We start from the raw sequence: 18,813 nt of genomic DNA, 5'->3' as shown, positions 1-18,813 counted from the left end.
AGAAGGATTTAAAGGATACAGCATGTTTACAGAATCCTTTGGTTATATTTACTAAAGGACAAGGTACACTGACAAAGACCACAGTACAAAAACATCTGGTTTAATTACTTTTAGGATTTCCTTTACTGTTTTTGGTATTCATAATAAAAGATGAAGACCCTCACCCGCCAAGAAAACAGATACCCACAGGCAACAATTAATCTATTCAAAGGCACTCAGCTTGCTCTTTAAGTTTGGCAGACAGACACCAAGCTGCTATTTCTTTCACCATTTGCTGGCTAAATAGTCTCTTCAAAAATTCATTCGACACAGTAAATTATACCCAGTGACCAAGCACAAAATCTCATCAGTTTATATGGGAAATTTATTTTGTTAAATAAAATATTCATGATCTTACAAAACTGATTTCACCAGACGAGGCCTTTGGCCAATTTTGATTTTTTTTTCCCTTTAACACGCTGAGCCTTAAGCTTCTTTCTTTGCCTGGAATTCATCCATATGGGGTACTGTCCATGCTGGTCTAGGAGAGTTTTTTTGTTTCGTTTATTATCCAGCTCCATTTTGCAGTCATCTGAAAATTAAAGGTATTTTTAGTGAATAAAATGTCTGAATCAGCTTCACAGAATCTATTTTGTTACTAGATTCCCCCAAGTGATAAAAATATCCCTAGACACAACAGTATTTGTATATAGAGAACCGAAGGGTTTATAAACTGAAAGCACTTTCCAAACCAATGCAACTGCAACCCAGGAACTTCAACAGTTGATAGTAAATGTGCAGTATGTTTCCTGAAGACCATGTCTGGACAAAGCATCTTATTCCTTAGTCTGCAATCTGTTCCAATCCTGTGTCTAAGAACGTTGTATATTCCATCACAGAAACATGCATGAAGCCATGCACTTACTGAAACATGCACAATTACACACTTTTTATGATGTAATGTTAAAGATCTGCTCTAAAAATATATTCTGAGTGGAAGATGAAGCCAAATAAAGGGAATAGTCAAGAGAAAAGGTGAAATACAGTGACAGTAGGAAGTATCAGCCAGTGATCCCACGCTTGCCTCTAGGAGTGAGGTCTAACACATTTACAGTCAGAAAGAGAGGATTAATCTCTAGGATGAAGATGACTGCCCATGGTCACTCCCAAGAACGGCATCCTCAGCTGCCTAACACCCCATGAATGTCATGTCTCAGTGAGATAACAAGGTGCAAGAGGAGCACCTTGCAAAGTACTGACTGGAACTGTGCTCTGGAATTTCATTCCAACCTTGTTCCCAAATTATATGTGTACAACTCAAGCCTTTACCGCAAGTTTTATGGAGAGGAAAAAAGACTTCTATGTTGTGCTTGTCTGATGTTGGGAGACAAAGCTCACGAGGAAAAGGCCAACTGGCTGCTTCAATAGTTGAGGCCGATAGTCTACACCAGAGATGTGCTTATGGAGCCCAAAATTGAGGGGCTTGCAAATACTTGCAATCAGCAGAGAATCAGCACAGGGGCCTGGTGGCAGAGCCAAAAAGCCTATTCAGCACAGCCGACCTTACATTATTTTTTTCTTAAAAGAAAAAATTGAAAAAAAACATTCCCAGTGCACTGTAAACAGTACCCTAAAGTAACACAGTAAGATGTCTGTAATATATACCTATATACCTTCTTTGGCTGGAAAATTATTTATCTGTCTGCGGGAAGTACATTATTATGGGTGAAGTTTTTATCTACTTCAGTTCTTGTAACACTTAGTGATGTGAACTCCCTTGTGTCCACAGTTAGTCCTGAAAAGTCCTCTTAAAGAAGACACCATTATTTTCACAATACTTGTAGCTGTTCTGTGAAATATGTATTTTCTTAGGTATTTCTGAGGCTTCTATCTCTCTGCAAAATCCATGTGAAATTTGCCACCTGTAGAGAAGTTGCAAGCAGAGTTGGAAGGAGATGCAGAACGACCGATGCATTTAATTCAGAAACTAGGTTTAAGGCAATGATTTTTTCCTTCAACTTCAGCATCAGAAGTCAGACAGTAGTCCAGAACATTTTGGAAATTCCATTCTAACTACCTCTTGAATAATAACTTTTACACTTGGTTTGCGGGATAGATCAGAATCATGGATAAAATTACAAGCAATAATTGAAAGTACCCTTAATTGGACAATTATTTTTATATAGCATTCTGTTTCCATTTACAGTATCAGAATATCTTAAGTGGCACAAATTGGAGAATCAAAATAATGATTTAGTTTGGATGTCAGTTTTGGAAAGAGAAGGTGTCTTTCTGACTCATATCCAGTATGCAGCTATTTTAAACGTCTGTTTCCACTTCCTGGGTTACTTCCTTTACAGTTTACATTAGATTCCAGACACAAGGAAGATGGCATTATCTGTAGACACCTGACACCCACTCCTGCACCATGTGCAATGCAACACTAATTGCTATTCAGAAACCGGGCCCGTACTACTCCTACTCCAACTCCTGTGTGTTTAGGAGCCTCTTCAAATTAGGAGAGTTTGGCAGCAAACATAATGCTGTGACTGGAACAACTGCTAAGTGGTGAATCTGCATTCAGCTGATGCTGTCAGAGATGTCCCTCCATACGATACATCACACACTTTACGTACTAAAACCAAACTTTAATAACCTCGTTCCACAAGTGACCGGATGCAATATGGATGCCAGTGTTGCGAAATGACCAGATTTAGGGTTTTAGCTTTAGAAGGACAAGCCTTCAGACTCACTGTTCTCAGCCTGTAACAACCACACGCCTGATCCCGGCGGTGAAAGTCACAGGATCAGTAACAACACTGCAGGGCCGCCCGCACCTGGGCGACTGCAGCAGGAAACGCCAGCCAGAGCCCGACTCACCTCTCTGCTCCAGGACTTTCTCGGGGGGCAGCACGGTCGCCACCTCCTTGACCTCCTCCATGATGACATCCGCTTTGGTTCCCAGGATCTTCTTCAGCCTTTCCAGCTCTTTGGGCGCGTTCTTCTTCCTCTTCTCCGCCCGCATCTTCCTCCTCCATTTGCTCCTCAGGCTCTTCGCCATGTCCTGCGGGGGGGGAAGCGGGAGCGGTTGAGGGCGGGCAGCGCGCACACGGCGGGCTCGGGACGCGCGCGCACGGCGGGCTCGGGACGCGCGCGCACGGCGGGCCCCCCCCCTCGCCCCGCTCACCGGTCGCGCACGAGGCCGCCACACACACCGCGGAAGGCGGCGCTGCCCGGCCGCGCGTGCGCAAACTGAGGCGCCCGGCCTCGCGCGGGGGTAGATGGGCTCTACCGTAACTCTCCGAGCGAGTGCGCGGTATGAAAGGATAAACAAGTGTTCCCTCACATCGTAAAAAGCAAGGTTTTGTTCTTAGCTCCTGTTCCGCTGTTCTGAATGAAATCCTAAGGCACGGGAGAGATTATCCCACTCGCTCGAACCCACTCGCGGTCGTACTTCGACAGCGTCACGGAAAGCGCACCCGGTCCCAGCTGGGGCAGGCAGGCAGGCCGGAACATTGCCCAGGAACTGCATTCCTCGCCGCTCACCTCTCACTGACAGGCCGGGCGAGCAGTAACAATCCCTCACTGAAGACGAAGGAAGCCTTTAAAAATCGTTTTTACGCTCCCTGCCCCTCCAGCATCTCCAGAGCGTGGGAAGCAGCCGCAGTGACAGCACTCCTACCTTGCCAGCACCGACCCGGCTGCAGCGCTCACTCTCAGCGGCCTCAAGTTCTCCAGTCTCACTTGCAAGAACAGACTAAACGCTTTCCGATTTTTATTAACACACAGTGAGTTTTATTATACACAAGTTGATAAAATGCCATAATCAATCGCCAAATGATTTTTCAGAGTACTGAAAGATAGGCAATAAATAATACTAAAATGAAGAACATTCCATTTAATTGTTTTAACACCCTCACAGCTTCCATAGTGACAGCCCTTAACAAGGACAGAGTATCTCTGCCAGAGACAGCATATCATTTTACCAAACAAATACTAAAAAAAAAATTATCTTACTAAAATATTGCACAATGGTAAACTCATGCTACCCTTATGTGGGACATAAATGAATGATCAAACCCAAAGGAAACACTTTCAGCAGCTACAGAAGAGCAGAGAAGCTTACTATGGAGCAATCAGGAGTTGGCAAAATTTTAATCATTAATTTTGTCAATTGCAAATTAAGTGATTAAAAAAGTGACTGTAATGATGACAGCATGTTAACTACATAAAATACATGATCTGGAGAAGAACTGTAGCTATGTAAAAAAGCCATTTTCCCCCCTAAGGAGAGATCAATATTCATGGAATGCAAACATAATAAAGATTCAGTCTTCAGAAGGCAGAACTACTGAGATTGCTGATCATCCAAATGCTTAACTTTAATTGTGCCGTAGTCAAACCACACCGCTTTTGATTATTTTTTATTAAATGCCTCCAGAAAACGCAGCAGGTGTAAGAATAGATTTATGATGTCCAAGTAGAGATTGATTGCAGCCAGTATGTACTCTTCAGGGGACAATTTGTGCATCAGCAAATGAGTGTCATAAATAATAAATCCACAGAACAGAAGAGCTCCAGCAGCAGCAAACACCAACTCTATTGTCTCACTATAGAAAAACAGCTGGAGGCAGATAAAATATGAAAAAGATACTTGTGAATTTAATTTTTTTTAATATTAAAATCCCTGAATAATGATATGCCACATTTAATACACAGTCTTTCTAGTGTTATGTACACAAAACCATGGTATTATGGCCATATTTCAATGCTCTTATTCCATACACTCTCTAGTCACACAATCTCTGACTGTGTAAAAGTGCCTCCACTTCAGAGGGAGGAAGCTCTGGCCTCCAGAACACTAACAGCAGAAAAACTAGAAAATCAAAATACGTCTCAAAATAAATCTCTAATCTCCTTCACATTCTCTTCATCAAGTAGCGGATATCAACTGACAAATTTTGTCAATCAAACCAAATACCCCTTTTACGCTGGCAAGAACAACACCCGACAAAAATCTAAATTGAACAAGTGTGGTTAGAAGATCACCAGCATTATCCAGAACAGTAATGGATCTGGGTAGGAATTTTCTTTCATTAAGCTACATTGGGCTGACCCAAACCTTCTTTTCTGAGCAACCTGACCTTAGTGGAAGGTGTCCCTGCTCACAGCAGCATGGTTGGAACTAGATGATCTTTAAGGTCCCTCCCAACCCACACCATTCTGTGATTCTGTGAAGATCTTTTAACTGCAAGCACAAAGTATCTTACCCTCAAGAAACCCGAGAAGATTAAAATCCACAAAAAAGCGAAGAGGCTGAAAGAAAATAAATTATACTGTGACCAACAATATACTTTCTTTTAGACTTAAAATATCCTCCATTTTTCTAAAACCTCTTCACAATATATGTGGCAAGTAAATGTCTGGAATTCTTAGATGCCAACTGTTGACTGGTGTCAGCAGTAAAATTTTACAAAGCTGTTAAAAGTTATGTTCTAACTTTCATTTTCTTAAAGTTTTGAAACATCTGCCTTCTCTCTCAGTGAAAAATCCAGGTAAACTAAACAGTTTTCTAATTGTTTTAAGATTCTTTATCACTGAAAAGATTTTACCAAGAATCAGAACCAGGTAAAATTAATAATTTTAAATAAATAACCCTCACTATTCCCTTGAAGCAGGTTCTGTTGACCTATATTTCTTATTATACCTGCAAAGGTTGTTTTAAGAAAGAAAAACAAGCCAACCTTAACAACAAGAAAAAATTTTAAAAAATCATCAATATGACAACATACCCTGCTCCAAATTTGCTGAAGTCTCTCTTTGACTGCAAGGTATATGCAGTCAATCCAAGAAATACAGCAGCAGTAAGAATAAAGGCTTGCAAGACGATGGACACATCATAGAAACTCACTGTAAACAGAGAAAGTGATCTGTCAATTAAAGAACACTACACTGTATTTGCTGAGTTATCTTTTGAGAACAGAAATTTAAATTTAACTGTGAACAAAACTGTGATCTGTCAATTAAAGAACACTACACTGTATTTGCTGAGTTATCTTTTGAGAACAGAAATTTAAATTTAACTGTGAACAAAACTGAGTAAATTATACCTGAACTTGTCTTTGCATTTCAAATTCATGATCACAGGACTCAGGGACCTTTTACTAGCTAAGTTTGACAGTTACTTTAAAGCTGTAGCTTCTTAAATGGAAATAACTGGTCTTCCCTAGTCAGAATTATGAAAACACCAACAAAACAAAACGATTTTAAGCACAGATAACAGAGATCTTAAGGAAAAAAACTGTATGAATTTTTCATGATACTGAAACAAGGGGAAAAATAAAACAATCCCCTATAAAGGCTTGAAGTTGTGATTAGGGGACAGGAGGGGAAAGATAGCAGAAACAAGTGCAACCTTTTTCGTCCCTCCTTCCTCCTTAATCTTTCCTTTCCCCAAACCAGGAGATCATAGGCCACAATGAAGAGGTTTCATCTTATGCTGTAAGGTATAGTTTGAGGTGATGCCTCATTTCAACCCTGACTATGAAGGTACAGAATTCTCCAAACTCAAATGCCCTTTGAGGAAGTTGAGGGGGCTGATAGGACTTTTTCAACTTATGCTGAAAGAATGGAATTCCCCAACTAATTTCTCACTTCAAGTTTATACAGTTTAATTTCTGCATCAGAATTCAGTTTTCTCCCTTGATTCCCTAGCTTTTCTAAACTCCTGTCACTGTCATTAAAATTTTCAAACACAGTTCGTTATTATTTTAGTCACATCTAGAAAACCCTAATGGCAATTAGTACAACATAATGGATTCCTTTTCCAAATTCTTTATGGAATCAACAATAGGATGGCTACTATTTACCTGTAATGGCAACTGTCAGTGCTTCCAGTAGCGTCTATAAAAAGCAAACCCAAAAAAATAGAAGGATAAGAAAAAAATCAAACCATTAAACATTAGGTCTCCTGTTAAATCCTTGTGTATGAAAACACGCTAAATTTTTAACAAGAAAATGGCAGTCAGACTGTCTCACTGGGCTGGAAGTTGTGTTACATAAAAAGAGTACAATACAAAGTGAAAATGAGTGAGACACCGTCCCTACAGAAGAATGTCTCATTTTCTACTGTAAGTGCACAGCATTTATATGACACTTCTTACAAACTATTCAAGGAGCTATAAAATGAATACATTTTTAGTATTTTGTTGGACAGCTGTCTAACACTGTCTGCATCAGTTTCCTTTCCACACTTACCCTTTAAACAATCTGTTTACTTACACAGCAAAGCTGTCTTTCTGTTTTATCACAAATACAATTTAGGCAACTCTTAACGCATCAAATCTTAATTAAGCTACTGTGACTTCTTTTCAGAAGACTCATTTGCTACGTAATCCAAAATACCCAAGAGCAACTGCTAGCCTGGATCTACATATTCACAACATCAGCCAGAAGACTTTGAGGACAGCTCTGACTGATCTGCTGTGCTGGAAACATGCTTGGAATTTAGCATCAAAAAGACAACAATTGGAGGAATAAACAATACGGCTGGTTTGGGTCTCTGCTGGAGGCCGTCCATTAAACAATTTAGGTAACAGGAATGCCTCCTCCTTTCTTACTGAGCAGTTCCATAGAAAAAATCCCTGTCATCAACAGAACAATGAGAGCAGATAGATTTACACACACACACAAAACCCCTTGCTCAAACTGGCTCCAAGTTCTAACACTCTTTCTAGAAAGATGCTGAAAGAAACCTGAAGTGCCTGTTATCTAGGAACAAGCTGTGGACAGAATCTTCAAAAAGTAACTCAGACCTTCATAAATATATAGGATGTCTTTCAAGGAATTAAAGAAAAACAACTGACATACCTCTAGTTTCAAGGAATTAATTACTATGCAAGATATTCCAGGGACTACTAAATGGAATTAATTAATCAACTAATAATTTAATTGATTTAAACACTTACAAATCCAAACAGCAGGTATAAATTAACAGGGTGCTGGTGTCTGTAGAGGGTCAGTGCCACGATTACAGCCAGAGATCCAAGTCCAGATATTAAAAGCAAGGCAGGCCTGTAAAATTCCATTAAAAAATACAATCAAATATCTGTAAGAATATGAAACAGTTTATATAAAACCGATTTTTTAAGTGATCATCTAAGAAAAGATATCCAAAGTAAATGTAAGGCAGGTTTACAGTAAAACTGTTCTAAAACATACTACTACAGATAATCAGTTAAAAATAGTACAGTCACAAGTAAAGGCTTTATTTTCATAATAAAGCAAAAGATTCCCCAGGAATCCATTACCTGGAAATGAACACATACAAAGAAGAAAATCCATCCATACAAAGTAAGAGTATTAAAGTACATGTACTGTTTTGCCTGTTCTGAACTCCATATTCAGAGAACTATTTTTCATAAGCACCCCAATGCAACAAACATGGGCACTAACTGCACTGTGGAAAATCAGTACTGACCAGTAAGTATTGCTAAATCATTCAAGTAGCCCTCCAAGGAAAAACAGGACCAACATCAAACACAAAATCACAACAGCTCTAAGCCAGCAGGACAATTTTAAATTATCAGATTTAAGCAGAAGACAGTAGTTTTGCAATCATTGTTGTATACTCTACAGGTAAGACAGAAACTGAAACTTTCATGCAGTGTTTAATCCTCCTTTTTTTTTTGGGCTTTAAAGTGAAAGTTCAAAAGCGCACTTGGAGGAAAACAGAAACTCGACTCAGTGTTCTCCTTTCCCAGCTGTTCCTTTCCCTGGCCTTTTCACCACACTTTGCATTTTGAGGTTTATTTTATCATGAAAATCTGAGAGGCAAAAAGAAGTACGCCCACAGGAATTTATGCAGAATAATTATTTTGGGGGAGTGGGGAGGGGGTAAGAGGAAAAAGAAGACAGGAGAGAGAGGAAGAGGAGTAAGACATGATTCTGGTTTTTGGAACAGTCACCTATAAATAACAGCATTCCAAAGATATTCTAAAAGTATTTAGACTGTAATACAAGAAATGTCAGTAACTGAGATGTTCTGCAACTCATGTCAAAGTATGCATAGCACAAATACTGAAATAAGCACTATTAATAAAGCATTGATTAAACAACAACACAACAAAAAACAATATGATAGTTTTCATAGTAAACTGAGGAGAAAATTGTCAGAGAAGAAAAGTTACTCCCTAATCAAATTAAAATCTATCTATTACAGCAACAAAACATCAAAAGGTTATAAAATTTATTAGGAAGACTGAAGTGTAGCAACAAGTTACGTATTTTATACCTAACACATGCTAAACAGCTGCATTTCACCTTAGAATTTACCTCTCATGAACAAATGCCTGCACTCCAGTAGAGTATAGGAAAATTGCAGATGTGACTGTGGTCAGTAGAACTTGAACAGAAAGAATGCTGTAGACCTTTCGCAGAAATGCTGGAATAAGGAAAATAAAAATGAAACTACTTCTGACTTACACTTTCAAAGTTCAACAGCAAATCAGATACAAGTTTTCATTTTCATAAGGAACCATTATAAAGTCATAGTGAAAAAGCACAGAACAAAGCTGTAAAAAGCCATTTTACTTAAAAAAATTAACACAATATTACAGCAAAATTTATTCCTGGAAATCATTATTTAACCATTAACAATGATGACAAAAGAAAGATAGAAAACACTTGCAAGGAATTTCATTTGAATTAGTTTAAGACCTACACCCATTCTCACTATACTAACAGCATACCTTCTCTATCATGTTACTGTTGCCTAATGGACCTAGCTGAAAGGATTAACACGGAAGGCAGAAACAGCCATAACAGTTTAAAAAGGTAAAGTTTTTACATGAATGTCTATTTGATTTCCCTTCCATCATATTAAATATCACTTATCATCATTTACAACTTGCATTGTACTGAACAGCTGGGTACAGGCTGGAAAAAAATCCTAGAATTAAGAGGCTTCTTAATTCTAGAATTACTGAAAGAAAAGTGTAGTTCGGGACATACAGATATATCATAAAGATATTCTCTGTTCTGAATAGAAGGAGACCAAGTCCATTAGGCAAAATGCTGTAGAAGGAAGAATAAGCTTATAGGGGAGAAAAATTCAGTTATTAATATCACAGTCTTAAACAAGTTTAAGAGCACATACTACGAGAAACTGAATTACCTGCTTGCAGCAGGTAAAGTGAAATACACTTGCAAGCCATGAGGGACTGGGGCCTACTTTGTCATAATAAACTGACCAAACCTCCCAGCTTGCAAAGCCTTCCCCCTACATTACTAAACCCATCAGCAATTTTACTAGTGGCATTACCTGTTTCATACCTCCTATGGCACACCTGTTATTTTTCAAGCAAAATAAAATTGTATTTTAATAGGAAGCAGTCTCCTGATTATCAGAAATAAATAATAAAAGACTTCACAGCACATAGCCGTTTTTTATTCCAAAACGTGTCCAGTAACACTATTTCAGCAAGGATTACTGATTAGACATATTCTACCAGAGTACTCAGTGCGTTTCAGACCTGCACATGAACAGCAAAGCAGGATTTCACGGGCATTAGGATAACCTCTCAGCACACCAAACACTTTGGTGGAAGAGACAAAAGTTCTACCACCTCACAGAAGAAATTCAAATCCTTCAGTCTCATGATTAAACTTCTGTAATTACAGTCATTAATTCTAGCAGTATGTGTGAATCACAGAATGAATACGGCTGGAAAAGACCTCTGAGATCACCGAGTCCAACCTGTGACCGAGCATCGCCGTGTCAGACAGACCATGGCACCCACTGCCACGTCCAGGCTTTCCTCAAACAGCTCCGGCGAGATGCCTCTCTGCAGGGACTCTGCAGCTCGTGGACCATGTTTGGACTTCAGAACTCGTCACTCGGGACAAAATCAAGTCTGAATCTACACAGGGTACCGAGTGCACGGGGTAACCCCTCTGAAAAGACCTATCCCCTTCACGGTTAAACGACAGAGCCTTTCCCCGGCCGCGGTCCCTCACCCCTGATGCCTAACCTGGACTATACAGCGCTCTGGCTCCGCACTCAGCACCTCTAGCCAGGTTAAAGCACTGCGCGGAACCCGACTGCAGCTCAAGGCCAGAGGTGACGGAGCATCACAGAGGCGCCTGTTGGGAGAGCAGGGCCACACTGGGGGCAACGGGGACCTCTCCGCAAGCGTTTGGGGGGCTGAGGCGAGGCTGTGCGGCTCTCCCGCTCATCCGCAGCCCTTACCCATGCGGATGTGGACGCTGGCCGAGGCCACGTTGCTGCCATAGTTGAAGTCATCCTCGATGGAGCTCCTCGGGTAGCGCTGCTCGGCCGCCATGGCCGCCGCTTGTCTCCGGTTCCGGGGGCGCGGCCGCGCTGCGCCGAGCAGGGCGCCCCGCCGAGCAGCCGAGCGCGTCGATCGCAGGCGCCGCCGCCGCGCTGCGCAGGGCCGAGCAGGGCGCCCCGCCGAGCGGCCGAGCGCACCGATCGCGGGGCTGCCCGAATGGCGAGCTGTGCGCTCTCCCGTGTGTAGTTCAGGTCTGAAGGGCGGCAGAGGAAGCTCCAGTGACCGCACAAAGCCAGCCCTTGGGCTGCTTTCCACCTGGATTGCCTCTGCCTGCTCTGCCAGCAGGCTGCAGACACTACCTGCGTTCAGCGTGCCTGGTGGAAGCGGCGTCGGGGCTGATGCTCCCGTGTATCCCACAGGGATGAGCTTCACTCCCCAAAACCTTTAATGCAAAGCAGGATTTTATTCGGCGTTCTCCTAGTTTCGTGTCCCGTCCTTCAAAGTCAGTGTAACTGAACAGAAAGCAAAGATAGCCAGCGTTTCTCAGGCAGCACAAAGCACTTGGGACAGTCAGACCTGATGGTAGCTCACGCTGAGCAATCACAAGAGCTACGATTTGGGGATGCGGATGGGGGGAGCGCGGTAGGTTGTTTTTTAAACTGGTGAATATTATCTAAAGTGTGCCAAGACACTGAAGCCACAGACACTTTAGAAATAGATGTAACAGATTTGACTAGAAGTGCTTTTGAACATTGGAAAATAGTGGCCTGAACTGTATCCAGCTTCTCAAGGGAGAAGTAAATCAACCCTATGATTTCGTGATGAAATAATCTTGAGCAGTTTTTCTACCGGGCTGACTTAAGATACTACATTTCACTTGCAGAGACAAGAATTATGAGCATGACTTTATATTCTGGGAAGTGTTTATGATTTTCTTAGCATCATTTTGCATTTTTTAGTTGCTGCAGAGTAGGATCTTTCGGTTTAATCCTGAATTTGGAGCTTTATTCATTGTTCGTGCTGCTGAATAGTAACTGTTTTGAAATAGTTATGGTGTCTGCTTTCTCGCATCTGCCTCTGCAGAAGGACAACACTGATGTTCTCCCAGAAGCAGCATTTCGAGTTCTGGTGTTGCCTTCTCCAAATACAAGCAGTGCTGTTTTCTTTAAAATACCTCTTAGGAGCATTCTGTGTGAGAAACAAAATTTCAGAGCATTGCCACAGAGTTGACTCCTGCAAATAGTTTGAGGCTTGAGATGATTGAAGGACAGATATAATAATAGCCTTCAAATATTCTTCATAAGGTTGTTGCAGTCCTCCAACTGTGGAGAAAGTGTCACATTAAGAGGTAGCATGGCTTAGAGTGCAGTAGGGAATATTCAGGGTGAAAACTTGAGTACTTTTAATTTTTAGAGTAATCAGGGTGAAGCTGTGGAATAGCCTGAGGTTTAGGCACAGGCTGGGAGATAGGAGATGGCAGGAAACACGCACATGAGCCTTTGCGCTCTCACACACACACATCCCACATGTGTGGAAGATGTTGGTCTGATGGAAGCCACCAAGATTCATTACTGAGCTTATTTGTCAGGGCAAGAGACAAAGCTGCAAAATCACCCAGTGACGCCACTGAGAAACACAATCTGCCAAAGTTGCTGCAGATGGGAATGGAAAACTATTTACGTCTGCAACAGTGATATAGGCTGCTATTTTCATGCCAAAAGAGAGCATCATTCTTGTCTTAAGGCCTTTCTTGTTACTTGCAGGCACATATAGAATGCAGTTCTTTGGAGTGACTGTACTGAATGAACATTTAATGACACTGAGTGCTTTCAATGTCTTTGCAATTTTCCATTCCTCACTTGGGAAAGTATACCTTGTAAAATGCTAAATATGCCTTATAAAAAGGGAAGTGTGTTTTACGTTGCCTTTCTTTTCTGTATTTGATGTTTTCATAAACATACCTCCATCACACTATTTTTATTTGAAACCACAGCAGTCCCACAGTGACTTGCTTAGGGCTGGCTAGACGCTCCCACTCTGTGTGCGTGCGTGCAGGGGTGAAAGAGCTTTCTGTTCTCCCAGGTTTTGGTCTGGGCTCCGGTATGGGGAAAGGAAGCTTGCTGTCACTGGAGGCCTGGGTAAGGACCATGAACTCCTCTGTGCCTTTTGTCTGCGTTACACATAATCCGTGGCTTTGCTGGAAAAAGCCCATCTGTTGCTCAGAGGTACTTGGAAAAGGTACTTGGAGTGTTGCCAGGATTCTGCTTCTTTCCAGAGGTTTGTTTTTAAATCATTGTGCCAGAGGCCCTTCGTTTGCTTTGAGCAGTGTTCCCAGAGTGACCCCTCTCAGCATGGCTTTGATACACATCTGGGTATCTTCACATCATCACGGCTGTTGCTGAGGCAGGACTAAATGGTCTCCTCTTCCCAGACTGCCAAGTCCATGACCTCTGCATGGCTCCATACAAATGCATAAGGCACTACTGCTGTGGTAGTGCTGGAGTGTGGTTCCAGGAGTACGGAGTCACACATGGGGCCCTGTGGCTGCCTGCCAGCCTTTCCAGAGGGAGGTAACATCCAGGCAATTTGTGCTCAGGATGGCACAGCACACGTGGGTACAAAGCAATGTGGGAAAACAGGAGAGAAGTTTGGTTATGTAGGTGCATCCACATGGCCATTAACCATTCATTTATCCCCAGGTCAAAATAGCTGGCTAAGTTAAAGAGATCATTTAATTGTGTGATTCTGAGGAATCTTAACTTGAAGAAATGTGAGTTTTAGCAGCTTTCCAGTATCTAAGGGGGGCCTACAAGAGAGCCAGAGATGTACTTACTTACAAGGGCATATTTTGATAGAGGTGATGCTTTGAAATGAAAGGGAGCAATTTTAGGTTAGATATTACAAAGAAATTTTTTACTGTGAGGACAGTAAGGCACTGGGACAAGTTTCCCAGAGAAGCTGTGGATACCTCATCCCTGGAAGTGTTCACTGCCAGGTTGAATGGGGCTCTGAGCAACCTGACCTTAGTGGAAGGTGTTGCTGCCCATGGCAGGGGGATTTGAACTAGATGATCTTTGAGGTCCTTTCCAACCTAAACCATGATTTCATGAGTTACTGTGAAATTATCTTCACGCTTGAAATACAAATGGCAACTGGGGACAATCGTGTAGTTGTAAAGTTATTCCAAATTATATTTCAACGTGTACAGTATGTAGGTGCAAAACCTTCACAATGTTCTTACAGAGCAGGAAAATAACAAGGAAACTCAGAGGGAGATTTGCCATCTGTTGCTGTAAAATCCCTAATGGTGAATTTTCAAATCCACTGATTAAGGGAAGAGAGTTTATCTTCTTTACAATTTCATGAGAAATACTCTACCCTTTAGCAAGCTGATGACAAAGCCAAGCTATCCTAGGATGAATAAGTTTCTTTCAATGTTTCTTTGGTTTCCTACAGCCAACATATTTGTCTGATGGTGGCATATTCTTTTTCCTATTAAATCCCACCTGCATTATATATATTTTTTTTTTCATTACACCTATTGTAATCATCCTATTGTAACTTGATTAGCTCATTTTTAATTTTTTTTTTCAAACCATGTGCATTTTTGATAAGATATGACAGGTTAGTTTTGGATCTTATTCTCAGTGGAAGTCTAGATGCAATGAGACATGGGTTGTGCCTAGGACCAGAGCTATCTGGTGGCACTAGGCAGTAGTCCATTGATGTGGGAGGTACATGCTTACCTTCCTGGGAGCATGATGTGGAAGCCTGGACCTTTATTTTAAGGATCGTGAGCAGCTCTTGGACAGACATGTCAGTTTGATTCGTGTGATTGGGTGAGACATTTTGAATGGGCTCAGGGTGAGTACAATTCCTGTTGAAAACAGGACTTCAGGATAAATATATCTCTGCAGTTAATAGAGTACTACTAGTAGTTAATAATCCTAGCATTAAAAGTCTTCTTTCAAGATTTTTACCCATTTATACAAGTCTCATATGTTTCAAGGATGCCATCTTATTTTGACAAGCTGAGGGATTTTATATTTTAAGGTCAGGATCAGTTTGGAATCTGTCTTTGCTTATAAGGTGTAACAAAATACACCTTTGTTATTTCAGTAGCTGCTGAAGTTTAAAAAAAGAGCATTACCATTTTATTCTATTCCATGTGTAAGACTGAATCCTAGGCAAATATGGAATGCTACACTGACAGCCCAGATAAAGGCAATTTTTCATTTCTTTATGTAAAGAAATTTTTCTTTTTCATGGAAGTAATGTTACAAACTAAGCAAATTTAATAACTGCACTACCTTGTGAAACAGAAGGCAGATTCCTCTTGAATTAGTTTCCCTGAATGAAACATGAAAGCATACTCTGCTCTGAGTTTGCTATTATTTTGTTCAGTTTCAATTTAGCAGTAAGAGCTGCTTGAGTACTGGGAATGCAATATGGACTCTGTTTATAAAATCCTTAATGACCCTTTCTGTACAAATTCCAATGTACTTTAATTGTCTGTGTCTTCAGTTGTCCTCTTTGAACAGTCTACACCATCCATAATGGCTAGTCATTCTGTCATCGGAAACCCGAGTGTACTCATATGAATTAGTTTATTTCAACATTTGAACTGATTTTGTTACGATCACTTTTAATTCTAAATCTTTTATTTCCTGGCATTTTGGAAAGTTGAGGTCAGATATACTTATTTCCATTTGAGTGTCTAGTTCAATCCAATCCTGATAAGAACTCCCATGTGTAACAAAGTTAATAGTATGGATGCTGCTAAGGGAGGAAAAGAACCCCAAATATATAAAATAAAAGTGGCTTTTCAGCTCATGGTGAGGTCTATTCTGCAGAGATTGAAGAGCAGGATTCAGCTCTAGATGAAAACAGCTGCACTTAAGTGTCTATAAATACGTATCTACATGTGTACGACGTGCTTAGGCAACCATTACTGTAAGTGGAAATAAGAGTAGCATGCAGATGCCTAAACATGTCTGGTGCCATTTTATGGCTCCTAGGATATCAATCGCAATTCCTTTTGCTCCTCTGTAAAGGCATTGAGCTTCTTTAAATGTTCTGTTATATCTGCAAAGCCAAGCAATACCTTGGGTGCCTTGGAGCATCCTGAAAGGCACCAGGTTCCAATGCTTAAGCAATGGCACCCTGCATATGTGGGACATATATTACAGCTGGGATAGGTACATCCTGCAAAGGTAGGAAAGAGGGAGGAGGAGCTGGCAGAAAACCCTGAAGGCATTGATTATTTCTGTGAAAGAAGAGATGTATACATGAAGGCCTACCCATAAACACAAGCCAGCAAACCTCCTTTGTTGTGGATGCAGTCTTGTCTCTGCTGGGAGAGCTTTATCAGCACAGAAGTACCCACGCAGATATGGCCCTCTGGAACTAACAGAGCTGCGAGGAGAGGAGGATACACTTCACCCCCACGCACTGCTTGCACCCAGGTTTTGTCTAGAGTGGCTTCAAAAGGCACAAGGCATGGCTGAAATCACCTCATCTCCTCATGCTGCCATCACATGTGTTGACCCCAATGTGCAGACACTGCATACAGCTCCTGCAGTGTCCTGCACAGGGGCTGGGGCAAGAAACTTGGGGTATTTGGTGTCTTCTACCATCTTCAACAAAAATACCAAGGGCACTCTAAGTGGCCTTTGGGCCATAAGGTGCTGAGCAGCCCTTAGTTTTCTCACATCTTTTTTCCACAGCTGAGTGGCTTTCAAGACACTTCCTAGAGCTTCACAGCATTGAAAAATAGGGGGGGAGTGGGGAAGGACAAAAGTGGTGCGAGATGTTTGTTGTGGTGCTGATGGAACACGAGTGTTGTCAGCCTCATGCAGGCTCTCTGGGAAGTGGGTCAGCGTCAACTCCTTTGCTTATTCATAAGGTTAATTATTTAGCTGTCTGAAGTCAGCTTCTTCTGCATTAAGTCTCAGGAGATGTATGTCAGACATTGTTGCTGCTCACTTTGCATAAGGCAGAAACGAAGCTCATGGCTCCAGACATAGCAAAGTACTTCCATGTCTCTTCAAGGCGCCTCTCTGGAACAGCAGTGAGAAAAGACTGCCACAGCTCCCTAAATACTACATTTGGTCTAGCAATGGAGAAAAGAGTTGAAGACAATACTCTCAACTGAGTGTTTCCTAGTGTTAATATTTAAATACCATTTTTAAAACACCAGTGAATCTCATGTCATCTTGACATTCTCAGATACTAGCAGGAAGAACAGTGGTTCATAGGTCAGCCAGAGATTTGTATCATCACAATTGAATTCTTAGCGAGATGTTCCTTTTAAAACTTGATTTTAAAACTTTGACAAGGAGTAGTATTAATTGATATGTGGTACCTGTACAGAGACTATGAACTGGACAATTACCTTTGTTGCATTCAGGATTTTTTCCACACTGTTTTCAGCAAGACCTGTGTTGAAAATATTTGGAAAAACCTAACCTGAGGTGAAAACTGCTCTTTTTTTTTTTTTTTTTAAGTGGAATTTGAGTTAGATGTTTCCAATGCTTTTAGAATTGAGATGTATGCATGCCAAAAGTTAATGCTGTGACTGAAAAAGCAGAAGCATCACTTCTCCTGCAGCAATAAAGCAGCTCAGCAGCCCCCGTTCACTTAAAAAGAATGAATTGTGCTTCAATGTATGTTGAGCTCCTGAGGTTTTGACTACATGGATTTTGACTACAAGGACTGCTGTTAGTGACTTTACCTCTACAAAACACAGAATCATCATACAATAGTTTGGGTTGGAATGGACCTTTAAAGACATGTAGTCCAACAGCTTATGATAAGCAGGGACAGCTTCAAATAGCCCAGGTTGCTCAAAGTCCCATCCATCCTGACCGTGAATGTTTCCAGGGATGGAGCATCCACCACCTCTCTGGGCAACCTATGCCAGTGTTTCACTGCCCTCACTGTAATCTTTGGTGGTGGCTGGCAACCCACTACCACCTGGGATCAGAATACCCACACTGGTAATAACAGTGAGCTTTAGGATATGTGCTGGCTGAGTGGGCTGTAGCACATAGGGCCTGTCTTAGTCTTGTGGAAAGGTTCTCTGCTGGGACACCAGCTGTGCTTGAGCTCTTGCCCTCCAAAGAGTGATGTATCTGAATTACATAAACAAAGGCAAGGGGAAAATCCACGTTGAGACATAACCTTTTGCTTTTCAGGATAGCAGAGCCATATCAAATTGATAGGCCAAATCCACTGATTAGATTTAAAGGATGCTGTTTTAACAACAGTGTTTGCTTTTAAGCCTTTTTCAGAGATAGTTAATACTGAGCATGTAAGAAAGCAACCAGAATTACATAGTAGTGTTAGTTATGCTAAGAAACTGAGTGACCAGGTAAATTTCTACTGTAAATCATTAAACTTGGCCTACTGGCATGTGTGAGATCTTATCAACCGTTCTGTAGCATGCATCATTTGGAGCACACCTGCAAGCATGCATTGTTTGGAGCACACCTGCATTTGTTTGCATCCTAATCCAGTTATTCAATACTGCATTTGTTTTTTA

At 41.2% G+C, this 18,813-nt stretch overlaps 2 protein-coding genes across 2 annotated transcripts; both read right to left on the bottom strand.

Moving 5' to 3' along the window:
* Nucleotides 1-346: 346 nt before the first annotated feature.
* LOC131573201 (protein LLP homolog) lies at nucleotides 347-3,239 on the bottom strand. Its single transcript, XM_058826922.1, has 3 exons — nucleotides 3,167-3,239; nucleotides 2,860-3,043; nucleotides 347-571 (listed from the first exon to the last, which is right to left on the bottom strand). The coding sequence occupies exons 2-3, from the start codon at nucleotides 3,038-3,040 to the stop codon at nucleotides 408-410; spliced, it is 345 nt and encodes a 114-aa protein (XP_058682905.1). The 5' UTR covers nucleotides 3,041-3,043; nucleotides 3,167-3,239; the 3' UTR covers nucleotides 347-407.
* Nucleotides 3,240-3,746: 507 nt separating this feature from the next.
* Nucleotides 3,747-11,412, bottom strand: LOC131573200 (protein lifeguard 4-like). The gene is made up of 7 exons (XM_058826921.1): nucleotides 11,228-11,412; nucleotides 9,313-9,421; nucleotides 7,947-8,052; nucleotides 6,849-6,882; nucleotides 5,772-5,889; nucleotides 5,250-5,295; nucleotides 3,747-4,603 (listed from the first exon to the last, which is right to left on the bottom strand). Exons 1-7 carry the CDS (start codon nucleotides 11,319-11,321, stop codon nucleotides 4,397-4,399), a joined length of 714 nt encoding a protein of 237 aa, XP_058682904.1. The 5' UTR covers nucleotides 11,322-11,412; the 3' UTR covers nucleotides 3,747-4,396.
* Nucleotides 11,413-18,813: the final 7,401 nt, after the last annotated feature.

Source organism: Poecile atricapillus, chromosome Z, assembly GCF_030490865.1.
Source record: "Poecile atricapillus isolate bPoeAtr1 chromosome Z, bPoeAtr1.hap1, whole genome shotgun sequence".
Taxonomy (NCBI): domain Eukaryota; kingdom Metazoa; phylum Chordata; class Aves; order Passeriformes; family Paridae; genus Poecile; species Poecile atricapillus.
The sequence above is the reverse complement of the archived record's forward strand: the minus strand, read 5'-3'. Positions and strand labels throughout refer to the sequence as shown.